The following is a 19,590-nucleotide window of genomic DNA, read 5'->3' on the forward strand; positions in this document are numbered from 1 at the left end:
CTTTTATTTATCCCTGTTCCCTGAATTTGTTTCAGAAACTCACGCTGACCTGCAGCACAAAACTATCACAAATTAAAATCAACATTTTTAGGGATTTATATCCATACTGAATAGTTCACATATGAATTTAAGATATAGATTTGATGCATGAATTACTAATTTAATTGAAATTATCTCATAGTTTGCAACTTCTTGTTTTTTTTTTTTGGGGGGGGGGGGGGGTTTTGGTAATTTTGGTCTCACATACTCTTTAAGCTGGCTGGTTCAAGTGCTTCATCTATTATTAGGTTACTACTGATGTGATGTGTTAAAATTTGATCTCCAAATACTACGCGCCAAACTTTCCTTCTGGAAAAATAATTTCTGATGTTAGAGTCTAGTTTCTTGGCAAGTTGACCCCAATATGAAGGACAGTAGCAAACCATTGAGCATCTCCCGGTGGAGTGATAGTATTTTCATTTTACAGAAGATCCACCCACCTCCAGTCAAAGGCAGAGCCAGGAACCATCTCTGACCCTGCTGATAATTTAATTTGCACATGACAAGAGTTCTCCATTGTCGGCTTTAGTTTTTTTGTTTATTAAGAAAGTTTGGAAAGAAAGCATCAAGTTGTCCTGCCCAAGAAACTCAGCACCAGAGCCCAACGCTTCTGTTCCCAAAGGTCCCTTAACAATCCCTTCTCCTATAAACTGGTCTCTGGGCTTATTGCATTGAAACGATAGTCAAATGGGGGTTGCGGACAGGAAAACAGAAGTGTTGCATTGAAATGACAGCACGTTTCTTTTCTTGTGTGCAAAAATCTGTCCAGCCACGCTGTGCGAACAGACGGCACCGCTCAGCTATTGCTCTGCCGTGCACTGACAGCCAACCCAATCCCGCAACAGCAGCCGTCACCAACGGCCCGCCTCCGAAGGAGTCAGCATGTAACACTAGAACGTCTGCAGCTGAAAGAGCCAAAGGAAAAGCAGCCTCAACCACTAAATCATGTCATTACATAACTGGGCTATGAATAAAAACTACATCAATAACTTATTCATGAAGAAGCTCCTGCTGCGTTAAAATGCTGGAAAGCCTGTGCCAACCATAAAACTGATACTAAGCTTTTAAAAAAGTTATTTTCTGTGGTTAAAATCAGTTTTTACTTTCCTTTCCAGCATTTTAATCCACAGTGAACCTGCCTAACTACTGGGACATGAAGACCTGTGGGTTCCCATCAGGCAGTGGATGTTCATGTGAACTGGAGGGGAATTGTGAGGGGGTCTATGGTTTCTGTTTTCAATGACAGTAATATGTCATTAACTTCTTCACTCCAGTTCTTATTCACTTGCAAACAGCAGACTGGTCCTCCTTTTCCTCAGCTGTATCAGCACTCTGTCACCGCCGCCTCCCCTCCCTCTTCACGTTCCACCTCGTCAGCTCTTTGAAGACACTACTTCTTGTTGTCATTTTGGATTATTTGTTCGTAAGGTGGCGGTGGGTGGTTGCAGTAGGACGGAGGTGGCGGATAAGACCACATCATCATGTGGGCGGTGCCGGGCTGTGCAGGATATGCAGGCTGGGCCACTGTAACCCCGGGGTCACCTCCGGTCATCCCATTCACCCCAAAGCCCTGCATACTGCCGGGCTGCTGGGAAACTGCAAACACAGAAGAAGAGTTTAGTTTTAGTTGGCGTGACTGGACGACAGAATGTGTGATCAGTTGTTAGAACAGAAGGCTCCTTTTCCAGCTCAGCCTTAAATTGGCTTTGAAGACATTCAACACATGTCTTTGGTGAATGTTAAAGCTGTTAGTTATAATGTAAACTAATTCATGGCTACAAGCAGTGTCTGAAATTAACTTCCTGATTCACCGGCCAAGTTGGTCGGTAGATGTAAAAATCAACCAGCAAGGCATATTTTTTACCGGCCAAAATATTAATACTGACCAGACCTCGGCTTTTATTAATATTAATTATGTTAATTTTCGGGGGCGTGGTTGGGTGTGTGGCTGACTTAGATGAGAAAATATTGTAGTTGATTATAAAAGACACAATATGAATTATCAGATTCACATCCAGGCAATAAAACACTACAGATTATCATTATTCTATCCATGTTGGTCTTATTTGTGAATGAGGCGGCGTTTCGTTAAGTCTATACATCCAAACATTTTCCCTCAACTGCAACACTTAAAGTACGCAGGGTTCATGCTGCGTCTTTACGCATGATCCAGCTGCTGGATTTTACCCTGGTGCGCTGTGCGCAAGGGATAAACAGTGGGGGAAATGCATAAATGAAGACTGTAAAGGGCTCCTTTAGGGAGGAGAGAAGGAATAATGGGTCTGAGCTAAAGCACCCGATGTTACAAGTTCCTTAAAAAACCCTTAAAAGTGCGCACCTGAATTCAAGCGCAAGGCACCACGCCCACCGAAGCAGCACTGGTTCTGTGTCGTTAAAAACAAAAGAGCATGAAAAACAGTTACTGACTCTCATATTGACTTTAATTTGGACATTGCGGCGAAGCACAGAGACACAGCGCACGTAGTTTAAAAAAATGCAGAATAAATAAGAACGAAACTTATAAACAGACTTATTGGTGTTTTAGACTGTATCTGGTTAGCAGATCTGTTTTCTGATCCAGCGTGCAGCCATGACTGGTTCTAAATGTGAAAGATGCTGAACCTGCTCCGTAGAAGGCGGGTCTAGACTGAGCTCTGGATGGACAGAGCTGTGAACGGATCATCCGCAGCCCAGATGGGTTTTGTTATTTTTATTTTATTTGGTACAAACATTTACTCGCCATGTGGCAGCTAGTCCTCTGAAATTCACTCGCCAAACGGGAAATTTACTCGCATTTGGCGACTGCCGAGTGTTAATTTCGGACCCTGGCTATGAGTGTCTGGGTTAGCTGTAACAAGCATGGATAAGTTGTATCCATTAGTCAGTCCTGGATGAAAATGAATCAGGAAAACACTATATGACATATCATGTCATGTAATGTCTTATAGCTGCTGCTGGAAGGACAGCACTTCCAGGAGCAGCTACACCAAAGAATACACAGGCTGAATGAGAGGAAGGGCAATGAACTGGCAGGGACAGGAGAAGAACAGAATCTAACAGGGAAACATGATAAATGATCATACATGAGAGAATAACCTAAAGACGGACAGGCAGAAAATAGAAATAAAGTGAATAAATAAACTACTAACTTCTACAAGAAGAGAAAACCACCTAGTGGCAGAAACAAGAATCTATAGATAAACAATACTAAATAAAGGGTGCAAACAAACAGACTGCAGGATCCCAAGGGGGCTACAAGAAGTAATCAAACCCCTGGGGATCCAGACAAAAAGGAGGATTTAAATGTTTTAAAAAGAATATATCACAATAAAAGTAACAGAGCTACTCCATCATGCAGCCATGTACAATTCTTTTTACAGGGCGCCCCGGGACTGTTTCCCTTTGAAACACGGGGTTTGAATATGTGTGAATGAGAGTAGGAATACATCAATGCTGCTCAAAATCCCTGTCATTACTTCACATACTGCAATGAGCCACACAAGATATGCTTTTCTAATTTAAGGTTTTTGATGGAAAGATATGAAACAGAGCGACAACAGCTTTGATGAGTAATTATTACTGTCATTCAAACAGCTGTGGATCTCAAACTTTTCCAGGTCACCAACTGTTCCACCTAACTCTAGATTTATTGTGATTTCTCTGGGGATTGCACAGTTAGATCTCAGGGTAACATTGTCAGAATATCTACTCCTGGGAACCCTTCAACTCCTTTTACCTACTCAAGAAGGGTGGACAACAAACAGCTTGGTATTGCTTAAAGGGATCCACGATTAGTTGTAACAATGGACTTTATTTGAGAAATATCTATTTAAGATGGAAAAACAATATAGTAAAAATGCTGTACGCTGTTTAGTTTTTATAAATTTAAATAAAATATTGTTACATGGACATTGACATGTTGTTTACGCTGCAATGCATTCTGGGTAAATTATGTACATTAGGTCCTAGCGCAATCTCTATCCAGCCAAAACAGCCAAATTGAAATTGATGACAAAGTAATAATAAAAATGATGAATGACATGTACCGCTCGTACGACTGCGTGATCAACCAAGTAGTGCGCTGTGTCCGGTGTCAGGTTCAGTGACACTTGTGATCTGATCGGCCCGCTCTTCGGTCCGTTAACACCTGCTTAGGGTCTGGTCTTCGGTCCGGTGTCGGGTCCTTGATTTCACATTCAGTGCCGATGGCAGTGGCAATAGCTTAGTTATTTAAAAGGGCTTTTAGTATGTTCTGTCTCTGATGTTCCTCCAAGCATCTAGTGCTCACAAAGCGGTAGGATTTAGGTGCTCTATGGAAAAACAAATGACACGGCAATGGGTTTTAGCTTGTGAGGGTAACGACCACCTATTGTCATCAATTTTGTTGGCAAGAATAACTCAAAGTCTTCTGGAGAGAAGTGTTGAGAGCACAAATGTTGGTCCTTTGGAAGTTGTTTTCTTCCAACGGCGGTCTTCTTTTTTTCATGTGGGAAGTGTTTTTCTGCTGTTTTTTGTTTTGAAATTACAGCCAACAGCAACACCGTGTGGCACTCTCTAAATTTACACCAGTCAAACGCAGTACGATAAAAAACACCTTGGTTAATGTTAACCTTCCTGTGTCAACGCTGTAGGTTCCAGTCCAGTAGGACCTAACCGTATCATCAACCTAGCATGCATTGCGCAGGTGAAAAAATGGCGACCTCCATGGGAAAACACATAAAAACAATTTTTAAAGTAATTATGAGTTATGTATCACAAACAGCAATTTTTAAGTTAATTGGAAAATTACAACATATTTGGGCCAACATGTTTGACTAGTCATGGATGCCTTGAAAAGCTTTCTCAGGTTATATCCAAGGTCCAAGGCCTTTCCTCTTTGGTGCCAACATATACCTCAATACTCCACTGCAGTAAAGTGTCAAAACTCCTGCTTTGGTAGAGGTCCTCACACTTGCTAAAGCTAATTCAATCAGTTCATTCTGAGCAGCGCCTTTGGAATTTTCAGTACAAATCTGTTATTTGTACAGTTTACCTGGTGTGGTGACAGGGTGCCTGGTGAAGGAGACGTTAAAGTTTGGCTCATCTCTCAGATGAGAAGGATACATCCTTCTGCGGATGAAGAAGCCAGCCCCACAGCAGAATAACACTCCCATCATGAGGAGGACCCTAAGAGAAAAACAGAACATGTCACATCTTTTATCTATTCTGCAGCAAGACACAGAATCCAAACCAAAGGGTAGATGGAAAAATGGATCTGGCAATGCATTCAATAATCAAAAACGCTTAATCCACTGCAATCGGAAGGTTGTGGGTTCAATTCCATCTACCCCGTCACATGCCATTGTTTCCCTGGGCAAAGCACAAGTAATTCCAAGTTCCCTACCGATCTGCCTATCGGTGTATGACTGTGTGTGCGTTAGTGAGTGTGATTGGGTGAATATAGCTATAGTATAAAGCGCTTTGAGAGGTCAGAATGACTGGAAAGGCGCTATTTAAGTTCAGTTCATTTACATTAACCAATACTGAAGAGTCTAGTCTGATTTCATGTGTCATTGTACCCTCTGTAGTATTTACAGAATCAATACAAAACAGTGTATAAAGTCCAATCAGAGTTAGCTCAATTTCACCTCCAATTTGCATGCACACGCATCCTTGTTTAAAGTACAAAGTGAGGATTGTGCCTTGACTTCCATAGACTTCCATTAATTTTCAAGAATTTCTATTGCCTGACCCTAACCAGTCTATACCTATCCTAAACCTATTGACACCTTAGTGCAAAACCTAAGCCCTAGCCCAGAAAACAAGTGAGGACCAAAAGAAATGTCCATATATACACACACACACACACACACACACACACACACACACACACACACACACACACACACACACACACACACACACAAAGTTACTGAGGATCGTGCCTTGATTTCCATTGATTTTAACTAATTTCAACCATTTCTATGGCCTAGTCCTTATCCTGACCCTAAAATAACCTTTACCAGCACATGCCTAACCCTAACTGTGCTGGAGCTGTTTTTATGTTGTTTCTCCAGGCCGTTAGGGGGCGCATGTTTGCAAAGTTCGCTAAGTTGAGTCAGTTGATGAGTAGACGAAGTAATGCTACGGGAAGCTATGTCACTACCCGATCCGTACCGGTAGCACGATCCATACCATCAGCTCATTTGCGCACGCGCGAACAAAATAACTTCCGGGTCACCAAATAATAATATTTATAATAATTATATAATAATAATGTAATTACGGTACTGAAAATACTTATTTCTATACTTAAATCATTAAAGAATGCTAAACTATATTGTATAGAAAATATTTAAGATTTTTCTGGAAGAACTTAATGCGTTTTACATTCTGTACGTTGCAATGCCTGACGTCATCATCGGATATGCTCAGAAGTCCGGGAATATATTATTGTGCAACGTTTGTCTGTATTGACTGAATACACTATAAGTTATATTATTTGTTCAAACAGGACTGAAAAAAAAAATTCTCCTTAATTATAAGGTGAATTTTGTTATTTAAATAATCTTGTACTAAAATTAGCTTTAGTAGAAAGTTAAAACCATATATTAAGAGTTTAGCGCCCTCTGGTGTACAAATCATAAACAAGAGAACTACATTAAAGTAGCCGCATTGTTTATTTTTTACAAAAACCGAACAGGGAATAGAACAAAGAGCACATAACTGTTGTGCCAGTTCAGACGTGACAGAAAACGGCATCAATTCGGGACGTAACGGACTGCGTTACCCATGATGCAATGTGGTCAAAATGGCCACCAACTCATGTGGTCAAAATGGCCACATTTTGACCACATGGTCACCAACGGAGTGAGCGGACGGAGATGAGCGGCTGAGATCTCGCGAGAGCTGTGCGTAAGTAAAATGGAGGCGTTCATGTAATTCAAATCAAACAAGCTAAGGTAAGAACGAACCAATAACTGAAAATAATACAAAGTTAAAGCTCAAACATTTACAACTGTCTTATTTTCTACGAGGGACCAAACTGGACGAAGAGACCGTGACGAGCCTGGAGTGCTACCTGGACGAGTGTTTTGATAGCATTGTGATGGGGAAGGCCCAGAAGCCTACGGCTGCTAGCACACCGTCACTTAAGCGCACTCGTTCTAATTCCACCAGTGCTTCTTCTTCATCCACTTTGTCCCCAGACAGGAACTTCAGCGACATCTTGGAATCCATCGACAAGAAGCTTACCAGCCTTGACGCGCGTCTCGCCTTGGTAGAGGTTCTACACAAGGAGTTTCAGTCTCTAAGGGAGTCGGTGGAGTTTAGCCAAGCCCAGCTAACAGCTATGGCCGCGGAGAACGACGCGCTGAGGGGGAAGGTTACGGAGCTGACCGAAGGGTTTATCCAGCTTTCCGGCGAAAATAAGAAAATGAAGGAATCCATTCTGGACATACAGTCGCGAAGTATGAGAGATAATCTCGTCTTTGCAGGCATCCAGGAGCAGCAGGGAGAGATAGCAGAAGAAACGGTCCGGAACTTTCTCCAGCAGAAGCTAAAAATCCCGGCGGATCAGGTAAAAAACATCACTTTTCATCGAGTCCACCGGCTCGGAGGTAAGAAACCCGACAAAACCCGTCCTCGCCCGATCATAGCTAAATTTGAGCATTATAAACAAAAAGAATTTGTTAGAAGTTGCGGCAGGGAACTGAGAGGGACAGACTTTAGTGTTAATGATCAGTTTCCTAAGGAAATCCTAGATCGCAGGCGAGTGCTGTTCCCAATCAGGAAGAAATACATGATGGACGGCGTTAAAGCCACCATATCGGTTGACAGACTTTATATTAATGGACAGTTGTTCAGGGATCAGAAGATCACCCCTTGGCTTTATTAGTTACACCACAGGTGGACTTAAAGCATGTTTCAATGATTTAAAATAAATAAATAAAATAAATAAATAAATAAGACGCACAGATCGGTACACGGTGATAAATTAAATACACGCACAGCTCAAGAGCACGTTGGTGTTCACGGTTGGGTACAGAAGGCACGGGCTATGGTTTATCCCTTTACACACTCTCTTACTCTTTGCACTTTTTTATTTTTTTGTGTATTTCTATCTTATTTGTCTGCTTCTTTCCTGAACATCAGTCAATCACAAGCACATCATATGATGCTACCTGGGTCTATGTATGACTATTTTCTCAAGGGCATGCACCTTCTAACTTCTCACTCACATCTATGGCGAATGTAAAGTTTGTGACATGGAATGTGCATGAGGCTGGCACCAGAGAGAAAAAAATGAAGATCATTAACCAGCTTACTAGATTAAAGGCAGATGTTGTATTATTGCAAGAAACCCACAAATCAGCTACAAATGCAAGTGAGCTTAATTCACCTGAGTTCCCTAATGTGTTTGCGGCCTGCTATAACTCTAGACAGAGAGGTGTAGCAATCTTAATCCACAAAAGCGTTAGTTTTAAAATATTAGATAAAACTATAGATCCTGAAGGTAGATACATAATAATTAAAATAGCTATCCATAACCAGAAGCTATGTATTGTCAGTATATATGGTCCAAATGTTGATGACCCCTCTTTTTTCCACCAATTCTTCCTTGCACTTTCAAAACACGGGGATTGTTCACTAATTATAGGAGGTGACTTCAACTTTGGTTTAAATAACGATATAGACAGGTTGAATACAACAGGGACTCAGCGTAGTTGGCAGTCAGTAAGTGTAGTAAAACAATACATGAGTGATTTTGGTCTTTGCGATGCATGGCGTTCTCTTCATCCTATTAGTAAAGAATACACTTTTTTCTCAAATGTTCACCATTCGTACTCTCGTCTGGACTACTTTCTAATAAGTAGCTCACTGCTGTCGGTTGTTTCAGAGACGGTAATTCATCCTATTGCTATCAGTGATCACGCTCCTGTTACTCTCACCTTAATTAATAAAAAAATAACCACACAAAACAAAAGCTGGAGATTTAATACATCACTGCTTAAAGATGAAGAATTTATAAAATTCATTAAAGAACAGTGGGCTTCATACTTAGAATACAATGATCAACCAGGTACATCGGCATCGATATTGTGGGAAGCTGGAAAAGCAGTGATGAGAGGTAAAATAATTTCTTTCTCATCTCATAAAAAGACAAAAGAAAACAAAAAGATTCAGGAATTAGAAGAAAAACTTAAGTTACTAGAATTATCTCAAGAAGAAGGGAAGTTAGGTAAAATCCGTGAAGTAAAATTAGAATTAAACCACTATATTGGAAAGCAAAATAGATTTCTAATACAAAGACTCCGAATAGAAAATTTTGAACATGGCAATAAGTCAGGAAGCTTTCTAGCTAATCAGCTTAAAATAAATAAGGAGAAAACTACTATATTTCCAGTTACAGATTCAACTGGTAATACAGTAAGTGAACCAGAGTGTATAAATAATACCTTCCGCGATTTCTACAAATCTTTATACACACCACAGATAAATCCATCAGAGAAGGATATTAAGCAATTTCTGGATAAAATTACACTTCCTAAATTATCAGATAACCAAAGAATGACACTGGATTCCCCGCTGACAACAGCTGAAACCCAGGAAGCTCTTAAAAGCATGCCTAATAAAAAGGCTCCAGGTCCAGATGGATTCCCCACTGAGTTTTATAAAGAGTTCTGGAATATTCTAGCCCCAACGTTCCACAGAATGTTGCAGGAAATACAGGAAAAAGGTAGATTTCCAGCTAATATGAACTCTGCCACCATCAGCCTTCTGCTCAAGCCAGACAAAGATCCTGTGTTGCCCACTAGTTATCGTCCCATATCCTTAATTAATGTGGATATTAAGATAATCTGTAAAGCCTTAGCAAAAAGATTAGACAAAGTAACTCCTCTCATAATACATCCAGATCAAACTGGTTTCATCAGAGGAAGGCAGTCATCCACAAATACACGCCGATTACTTAATTTAATTGATTATTCCTACAGTAAAAACATTAAAACCAATATATTGTCTTTAGACGCAGAAAAAGCATTTGATAGAGTAAATTGGAAATTTTTATTCGCTACTCTTCATAAATTCGGTTTTGGCGATTTATTCATAAACTGGTTAAAAATTCTATACAATTCTCCAACAGCCTGTGTCAGGACAAATAATCAAATATTTTCCAGTTTTTGTCTACAGAGGGGCACCAGGCAAGGATGCCCTCTTTCTCCATCACTTTTTGCCATCTTTATAGAACCTCTAGCAGCAACAATCAGACAAACAAAAGCTGTAAAAGGTATAAAATGCATGAAAATAGAGCACAAGATTAGTCTGTACGCGGATGATGTATTACTTTATCTCCAGCATTCAAATAATTCTCTTTTACAAGTAATTAGAATACTAGAATCTTTCTCTAAAGTATCAGATTACTCGTTAAACTGGTCTAAATCTACGGTACTGTCAATTAATTGCTCTCTCGAAAACTCCCTAAATTTACAAATGCAATCAGGAAATATTAAATATTTAGGTATTACTGTGTCGAATAAATTAACAGATTTACTTAAACTTAACCATGCCCCACTTTTAAACAGGATAGAAGAGGACCTTGAAAGATGGAAATCGCTTCCAATCACACTTATGGGTAGGGTAGCTTCAATAAAAATGATGGTCCTACCTAGAATTAATTATTTATTTTCAATGGTCCCCAATAAACCATCATCTGACTGGTTTAAATCTCTAGACTCTGCCATTTCTAAATTTCTTTGGAAAGATAAACCCCCACGTATTAGCTTAAAGACAATACAGAAGACTAAAGACAGGGGAGGATTAGATCTGCCCAACTTCCATAACTATTACTTAGCAAATAGGCTACAATACATCTCTAAATGGTTAAAAAATAGTCTTTTAGATGAGCCTTGGTTAGATATAGAACAGGAAATGTGCAATAATATCATGATTTCAGATCTGCCGTTTATAAGCTCAAATATAAAACGGCATACATGCTTCAAAAATATCAACATTAGTTCTACTCTGACAGCATGGTGGGAGTTCCTCAAAATGACAAAGTCATCCCTTATCCCATGCAGTCGTACACCTATCTGGAATAACCCTGATATCCTACAAAATAATAAAATGATAAACTTTACATACTGGAAGAAGAAAGGTATAAAATATCTGGAACATCTACTTGACGGAACCGAGTTCATCAATTTTGCTAAACTAAATATGCAATATGGCATTAGTAAAAATAAATTCTTGGAATATGAACAACTTAAATCTATAATTAAAAATAAATATAAGCATATTAATGGTGGTTTACAAGTCCCAACTAATATAATAGAGTTCTTAGATTTAACCCCCCCCTAAACTACTGTCTAAATCATACAGGACACTGACTAAAATAGATGATTCGATATCTCTTCCTATAATGAAGTGGGAAAAAGATTTATCAGGCACCTTTGAACAAAATTTCTGGGCTCAGACATGTCTAAGAACTTTCAAATTGACTAGAAACACCAACTTACAACTAATACAATACAAAATCCTTCACAGAGTACACTACACAGGACAAAGATTATTCAAGATGGGTCTGGCACAATCTAATATCTGCCCACACTGCATAGGCAATCATCCTGATAATTATTTTCATGCGTTATGGTTATGCACACCAGTCCAGAGGTTCTGGACACAGATATGTAAGGACTTATCAAGGTGCTTGAGCTGTAAAATTACACCATCCCCATCAGTTTGCCTGCTGGGTAATTTTGAGGAAAGTCCTCTGAAAAAAGAAATAGTTTACATGGTTTTTACTGCTTTATGCATCGCAAAGAAAACTATCCTCATGAATTGGAAAAGTAAACAAAATCTCAGTATCAATCAGTATAGAGATCTTTTGTTGGATCATATTAATCTTGAGACAGCATCTGCTTCCACATCTGATTGGTCTCTTTGGGCTCCTCTGATCAACACCATCACTTAGTGGAATAGGGGGCGGTGGGTTGCTTCCTGCAGGGTGCAGTGGCTGGATGGATGGGTTCCTGGGGCCCTGGGGGCACTTGGAGTAGGTCGCCTGGTGGATCCGGCTCCGGGGTCTGTTGCCCCCATCTGGGGGGAGTTTGGGAGGCCTACGGGTGGCCTACAGCGGCCGCTTGCGGCGCTCTTTGGGAGCTGCGTGTTGACGGACGTGGCTTACTGACCTGGTAGCTGTGCTGCCGCTGGGTGGGGCCGCTCTCGGGCGCGGGCCCCGGCGGGGCCTCGGGGGTTCCGGTTCCGGGGGGTGTGCCGCTTTTGGTGTGGGCCGGCGCGCGCCCGGGTGTCCGCCCCTGCACGGGGCCTCTGGTGCGCTGGGGGGCCTCGGGGCCCGTTGAGCTGGTAGGGGGGCATGGTCATTAACACCTCTGGGCAGATGCTCTTCTCCTTCATTGGATAGGCACTCTGCCAGTGGGGGGAGGGGGAAAGGAGGGGGAGTAGGGATCTACCCAGCCTGGATGTCTACTGTCGAATGTATGGTGAGTTGTTTGAACGTTAGTGTTGGGGAGGGATTAAATCCACGGGTGGGGGGGGGGGGGGTTAACGTTATGGTGGGCTTGTGTCCGGCCCCCTGTCACGGTCCTGGTCCGTGTCGTCTTCCGGTGCGGGTTTCACCTGGGGGGTGGGGTTTGGGATGGCTCGTGCGGGCCGGCTGGCCTGGGTCCCCCCCTCTTATTATTATTATTATTATTAATATTATTATTATTATTATTATTATTATTATTATTTATTTATTTAGTTTAAGTAGGCTTGGTGGGTGGGCTGGGGGGGCTGAGGTGTTGGTCCTGGTGGGTGGTTGGCTGGCGGGCCCTGCGGCCTCTCCCTGGCCCCCTTCTCTGGGTGGGGCTTTCGGGGAGCGGGGGTGCCTATTGGAGTCAGTAGGGGAGCTGGCTCCCTGGGTTGGCTTCCCAGTCATTTGCTCCCCATCCCCGGACTCCTCCTTCTGCCTGCTCCATCACGCCGCCACACATGTAGGTCATGAGGGAGGGGGCGTTACTGGAGGTTGCCACTTTCTGGTGACGCCCCTCTCCCCAATTTTATCATGCATCTTAGACACTTTCACTTCAAACATTTTTCACATCGCACACTCATATAGGCCATGGTAGGGGGGAGTGGGGGGAAGACGTCTGGGGGGGGCTTATGTTGTGTGGGCCTCACCTCGGACGGCTCCCTTCACCTCCTCTCCCACTTAGACATTGAGGGTTCTGGGCAGTCACACGGAGGGGGTGCGCTGGCAACAGCTACCTTCCGGAAGGGGGGTGGGCTGTGCCGTGCATCCCCTTTGGCGCTCCCAGTTTTTAAACGCACTTGAGAACAACATGCAACAACACAACATTTGAGCAGGCGTAGGGAGGGTCGGGGTCTTCTGCACACCCCCGTTCTCCGATGGCGGCAAGGAGTCTGGGGCCTGGAGGAGGTGCGGGCCACTGTGTCCGGGGTCTTGGCGGGGGGCTGCGGTGTGCAGTCAGCGGCTTGCCAGGTCTGGGGCTGATGCCTCTGCTCCCCCCAGGGGGCGGGGGGCAGGGATGGCAAGGGTAAGGTGGGGGGAGGGAGGGGGTTTATTAGGTATTTAGGGGGAGGGGAGGCTCTGGCCGGGTGGCTCGTGCGGGTCATGTTGGCCCGCCCTCTTGGGGGGGCCCGGTCCGGGGGGCATCTGGTCTGGGGCCGGGGCCGGGGGTCGGGCACAGGCAGTCGTATAGTCGATTTGGGGTGACCCCCCCCCCCTTTGGTCAGTGTTGGATGTGAGTGTTATGTGGGAATGTGTGTACAGCGTCTTTTTTTTTCTGTGTGTGTGGTGAGTGGGGCACAAGGGAGGGATGGGGTGAATGAGTTTTTTTTTTTTTCCAGGTATGGGTGTGGTCCGCTCCCTCTCCCAAGAACATCTCAAGTCTCCGATAGGTGCGGAGCCCATCCCCCCACGTCCTGCCCTCCTCCACTTCGTTGGCGGGCGCCTTGGCCCCCTGGCGCATTGGTTGGCTTCGGGTTTGGGGCGGGTTCCCGGGCGTGCGCCGGCCCACTCCCGGCGGCCTCTTCGCGGGGCCTGGCCCCCCGGGGGGCGGCCGGGGCCCTCGTCGCGGGGGCGGGGCGCCCCTGGGGCCTCTGGCCCTCAGGGCCCATGGCCGGGACCACTTCAGCGGGGCTAGCTGCCGGCGGAGCCCACGGGCTCGTCTCCGCGGCTCTTGAGGGCGTCGGCATTGCGGTGGCTGGGGGATTTCCTCGGGGTCGTCTCTGCTCCTCCCTTGGGGGGGGGGGGGGGGGGGGTTGCAGATATCCTGTGTCGGCCCCTCCTGGGCGACCTGCTTTAGGGACCCCTTTGGGAGTCCGGGGTTACGGGTCCCCTGACGCCTGCCTCTGTGCTCGGGGAAGGTGGGTCTTCGGTTCTCCACAATCACTATCAAGCTATTTCTGGATAATCTTCACCTAAACTGGTGCACTTTCACATCTCCCACTGGTGCTGGGTCCCAGGTATTAAGTGTTCACTTATATACAGTAATCTTATAATTTATTTATTTATTTATTTATGTTGTGTCACTTTCTTTTTTCAAATATCACATTACACATGTCAGCTTACATAATAATATATATGATTTAGCAATGGTATCTAGGTGTTATTCGAGTGTATCTGTTGCTTTATGTCTGTTGGTTGTGCTGTTCTTTTTGTGTCTCTTTCCAGGTGATGGAGCAGACAGAGGACGTTTTATCATTCTCTTCCTTTTATCTCCTCTTTCTTTCACCTCTACTCTTTTTTTTCTTTTCTTTCACTTTTTGTTCTTCCTTTACTCTCCCATTGTCATGTCCATATAATTTGAAATTCTCCTTGCAGGAATCATAATAAAGCTATTTACAAGCATAAATCAAGTGGAGCACTATGGCGAAAGCTGTTTGCCCCACTTGTAAAAGCAAAATCTGTCGAGCTCTATCTGGCATTGAGATATCAATTCCTATTGCCATATTGCTAGACAGGACACTGGGGAAAAAAAAAAAAAAAAAAAATGGCCACCAACTCCCATCACGCAACACGACAAAATGGCCGCCGATCAAGATAAGGTTGCTATGGTGATGGCTATAAAAGCCGATCACACACGACAATCTTCCTTCTTCCCTGGCTTTAGCCAACCCGAGAAGACACACAGCTGTTTCCGTTGGGTTAATCCCACGCCACGTGTTCGAGTTCCTCGCTGGACCGAGAGTTTTCGACGCAACGGTTATTCCCTGCTTTACATAACAGGAGGTCGACTAAAATAAGTACTTTTAAATTCCCTCTGATCAAAAGACTGAGAGACGCCGTATCTCCCAGTGATCGAAGAGGACCCCGCTTTGTCTGGCCAACAAAGCGACTGTGAACCCGGAGGAAGAAACGAAGGAGCTTCTTCCCCGTCCCGCTGCAGCCTGCGGACAACTGCGCTCGTCAAGGCGCGTCCAGAAAGCCACTACTCGGAGCGCTCCGGACCAGCCCAGAGGCACCTCAAAGTAACGGGGTCTCCCCTTTTATTTCTGTCTCACCAACAGGGTGTTTAGAAGTGCCTGGGCAGGCGTTAGAACTTTGTAGGTGTTGGTTAATGCTTTTATTCCATGACGAAGTTGGAATTATTTTGCTGAACATTTTCTTTGTATGTGCATGCATTTTACAATTGATTTTGCTGTGTTGATTTGTGATCCATCAAGAACCCCGCCGTGGGTTACTGCTTCATTTCTTTCATCTTCTTCCCTGTTTCCCCCCTCTCTCTTTTCGCTTCTTCTTATCAGTTAATCTCTTTGTCCGAGCTCAAGTCGCAGGCTTTGCTTTAAACTCCCTGTTAGCTGCGCCCTCTCGAAGCGAGGCATTATCCCATCAGCGTAAGCGCGGTTACGTCATTAGGACCTCCCCTCATACGTCATCGTAGCAGCCATCTTGGGAGGGTGACGTGTATCTTAACTGTAGGGAGCTTAGCTGAACTAGCTTTTGGTAAGACATCAAAGCGTCCAGTTAGATTCCCGAAGCTGTTCTGTCTGTCAATGCTGATACGTCAAATGCCGATGTTTCGAGGGCGGTGTTAAACAACTGTGAGTTAAGTTAAGATCTGCTAACCGCTCATTTTAATCCATTGTTTATTTTTTTTTTGTTTTGTTCTTTTATTTCCACATATATATATTGCATGTTAGTTTAGTAGTGGGCAAGAATTCCAAAGTTGTTGAATCAGAGAATTACTGTAACAGGGAATTGCTTTTGGTTCAATAAAACCAACGACTGCGGAATAGACATTGTTTTGTGTTCAATCCAATTTACAGTTGCCTGGGTATTCAGAATTCAGAGCTAACCTCCTTTGGAGTTAACATCTGATATTAATACAGAGACAATATCATTGGATGGTGATAAGGAATAAGGATTTAAACTCTAATTGCAGTTACATTGGGGTTCTCACAGCCTGCTGGACAAACCTCGTCGGTTAACAGTCCGACCTGATCATTTATTCCAGCATAAATGAGTTCATAACAGCAAATTAACTAATGCATTAGTGGTATAAATACTTACAAGCTTATAGCTAACATCACCACCATTTGAACTATATTTGTTATAGCGGAATTTTGAGTTGAATGATTTATTATTTAAATTATAATACCAAATTATAATTAATAATAATAATAAGCATATTCAACCAGCTTATGGCATAACATAACAAAGCCAAGGCATACTTTTTTTAAAATGCATTTTTTAGGTACATACTCCTAAACGTGTTTATAGCTGGGGTTTTTATGTACTTTAAATAATGGTGTGTATATTCTTATTAAAAAAAATAAAAATATATATAGGGTTATATATATATATTTACATTTTTCTCTATTTATTTTTAAAATATGCAATATTTACGCAAATACAAATATATATAAAAAGAAACACCCGGCCCGAAAAAAGACCAAAGAATAAAAAAGTAAGAAAAACTAAATATTGCCTATCGGAAGTTATTCTGTTCGCGCGTGTGCAAATGAGCTGATGATACGGATCGTGCTACCGGTACGGATTGGGTAGTGGGTGACAAGCTATCTTCCTTTACATGAGCATGGTGTGTCTCTCATCTGCACCCACCCACTCCTTTCCATCCCTTTGAGTGGCAATATGAGTAAGTTGTAAAGTTGTGTATTGTTGCTAGAAATTATATATTTGATTATTGTGGTAAAATTTAGATGTTTGATATGGTGTATGGTCTAATACACTGGAGTCACATTAGAGAGAGTGAAATGCTACGGCTAAGTTTAAGCTAATCCTTTAAATGTACCCTTTATACAAAGTAAATGTTATTTGATTTACTTTGATGTATTATTTACATACTAAGTACATTTCTGTATTTTGTATTGTTTCAGTTTCACACTTTTTTCGCATTAAATCCTGTTCAAATACAACACATGCCTGTTCCTTGGAGGAAGTGACGCAAGAAAGAGTTTAACTGGCTGTGAATCTCAATATAGGACCCGGGGTCACATTGGGTGCAACAATACAGTGAAATCATAGCACTCTGCGAGGGACTACGAGTAGACGCTCTACTACTCAACCATGAAGAAATCAGAAGCTAAAGGTCGAAATGATGAGGAGACAAAGTCAACCCACTCAGCAAAGTTTTCAAAGTCTTCAGGGAAACTGTTAGATCAGTAGCAACGGGTTCCAGCAGATCATCAGCATCATCACGAGCCAGTATGGCGGCAGCACGAGCACAAGCAGAAGCTCAAGCAGCGAAGGCCAGATTAGCCTACGCTGAAAAGGAAATGACGATCAAAGTAGAAAAAGCCCATCTAGAAGCAACTCTCGATGTAATCAATCTCCAAAAGGAAGCTGGTGCAGCCATGGCTAAAGCTGAGGTAATGGAGTCAGCAGCAGTTCAATTTGACACAGCTGATTCAGAAGAAGAATTAAGATTTCTGCCACTACAAACTACTCCAGAGCAAAAGGTGAGTGAATACATAAATAAACATAGTAACACTGACCTGGCTGAGGATAATAGAGAGACATTTCAATATGATGACGACACCTATCAGAACGCAAAATGCAAACAGCCAATAGTGTATACGCCTTTTTTCCCAAAACAAGAACCAATGCAATACACGTTTGCACCACAAGATGCCAAACGACCATCAAAAAGAGATGTAATTCCACAAACCCTCCACAATGGGTTACAACCACAGCAGGAACAAAACCAAAATAAAAATGCTGACACCACAACAAGTGACCTTGCCAGATTTCTAGCCAAAAGTCAACTATTAACTGGAGGACTGTCTAAATTTGATGATAAGCCAGAAACCTACCTCAGCTGGAATGCCACATTCCAGAATACCATCAGGGACCTTGGTCTTACAGCCAGTGAGGAAATTAATCTACTCATTAAGAGGCTAGGCACAGAGTCTTCTGTACATGCTAAGAGACTAAAAGCAGTTAACATAAAGCAAAGACTAGAGTATTATGGCTCACCAGCAGTTAACATAAAGCAAAGACTAGATTATTATGGCTCACCAGAAGCAATAGAAAACTTCCTGTTTGTCAGAATAGAAAACTTCCCAAAGCTTTCCAGTAAAGAACCACACAAGCTTTGTGACCTGTCAGATCTACTGAGTTAACTCCAAGCTGCAAAGCTAGATGGCTATTTACCTGGGCTAAGTTACCTTGACACTGCGAGAGGAGTAGGTCCAATAGTGGAGAAGCTTTCTTCAAGAAAAATGGACAATGGTAGGGTCAAAGTTCAAATACCACAATGTTAGCTTCCCACCCTTCTCAGTCTTTGTTGAGTTTGTGAAAGGTCAAGCCAAAGCAAGGAATGACCCAAGCCTCACTACAAAATTCAACACAACTGCACTCTCACATTTAAATAACACTTTCAGCTACAGAAAAGGAAAACCAACACACAACTACAGCCAAAAGCCATCAGTCATAGTGCACAAGACAGACATATCATCAGAAGGATCCAACACAAAAGAAACAGGCGAAGACATTAAAAGACAATGTGCCATTCATCACAAACCACACTCACTCGGGAGATGCAGAGGTTGCAACAGTGAGAAACACCTGGCAGCTCTTCACCCTGGCCCAGCACCGCAAATGTCTAAGCCTCCTTTATCGACTAAAGAGGAGGCGGGGAGCAAGCAAATGCGCAAGACTCAGATGTTACTGCCACATGTACAGAGGTAGTATGTGGAAATGCAATTACAGGAAAACCCTGTTCTAAGATCTGCTTGGTGCAAGTCTACCCCAAAGGTCAGCAAAACAATATCAAACGAATGTACGCAATAATTTATGATCAAAGTAACCAATCCCTTGCAAAGAAGTTTTTCGATATGTTTGATATACAAAGCCCAGCTGAACCATAAACCTGTAGTGGTGTAACACAAGTGAATGGTAGAAGGGCATGTGATGACATAGTCCAGTCGTTAGATGGAAAAATTAGTTTATCTCTCCCTACACTCATAGAGTGCAATGTAATCCCCAACAATAGGGAAGAGATACCCACTGCAGACGCTGCTTCACACCACCACCACCTGAAAGCAATAGCTGCTGAAATCCCACCTTGACCCAAGTGCAGATATCAT

At 42.8% G+C, this 19,590-nt stretch overlaps 1 protein-coding gene across 4 annotated transcripts in view; it reads right to left on the minus strand.

The window, feature by feature from the left end:
- Window positions 1–210: 210 nt before the first annotated feature.
- vopp1 (VOPP1 WW domain binding protein) overlaps window positions 211–19,590 on the minus strand; it is a 72,640-nt gene continuing 53,260 nt past the window's right edge. For 3 of the 4 annotated variants that reach the window (XM_036125151.1, XM_036125149.1, XM_036125152.1), the window contains exons 4-5: window positions 5,072–5,205; window positions 211–1,635 (exon numbers count right to left, since the gene is read on the minus strand). In XM_036125151.1, coding sequence (XP_035981044.1) covers window positions 1,430–1,635; window positions 5,072–5,205 — 340 coding nt within the window. In that variant the 3' untranslated portion in view covers window positions 211–1,429. Of the gene's footprint in view, window positions 1,636–2,377; window positions 2,424–5,071; window positions 5,206–19,590 lie in introns of all 4 variants that reach the window. The other variant, XM_036125153.1, reaches the window with a different exon arrangement.

Source organism: Fundulus heteroclitus, chromosome 21, assembly GCF_011125445.2.
Source record: "Fundulus heteroclitus isolate FHET01 chromosome 21, MU-UCD_Fhet_4.1, whole genome shotgun sequence".
In the NCBI taxonomy this organism is placed as follows: domain Eukaryota; kingdom Metazoa; phylum Chordata; class Actinopteri; order Cyprinodontiformes; family Fundulidae; genus Fundulus; species Fundulus heteroclitus.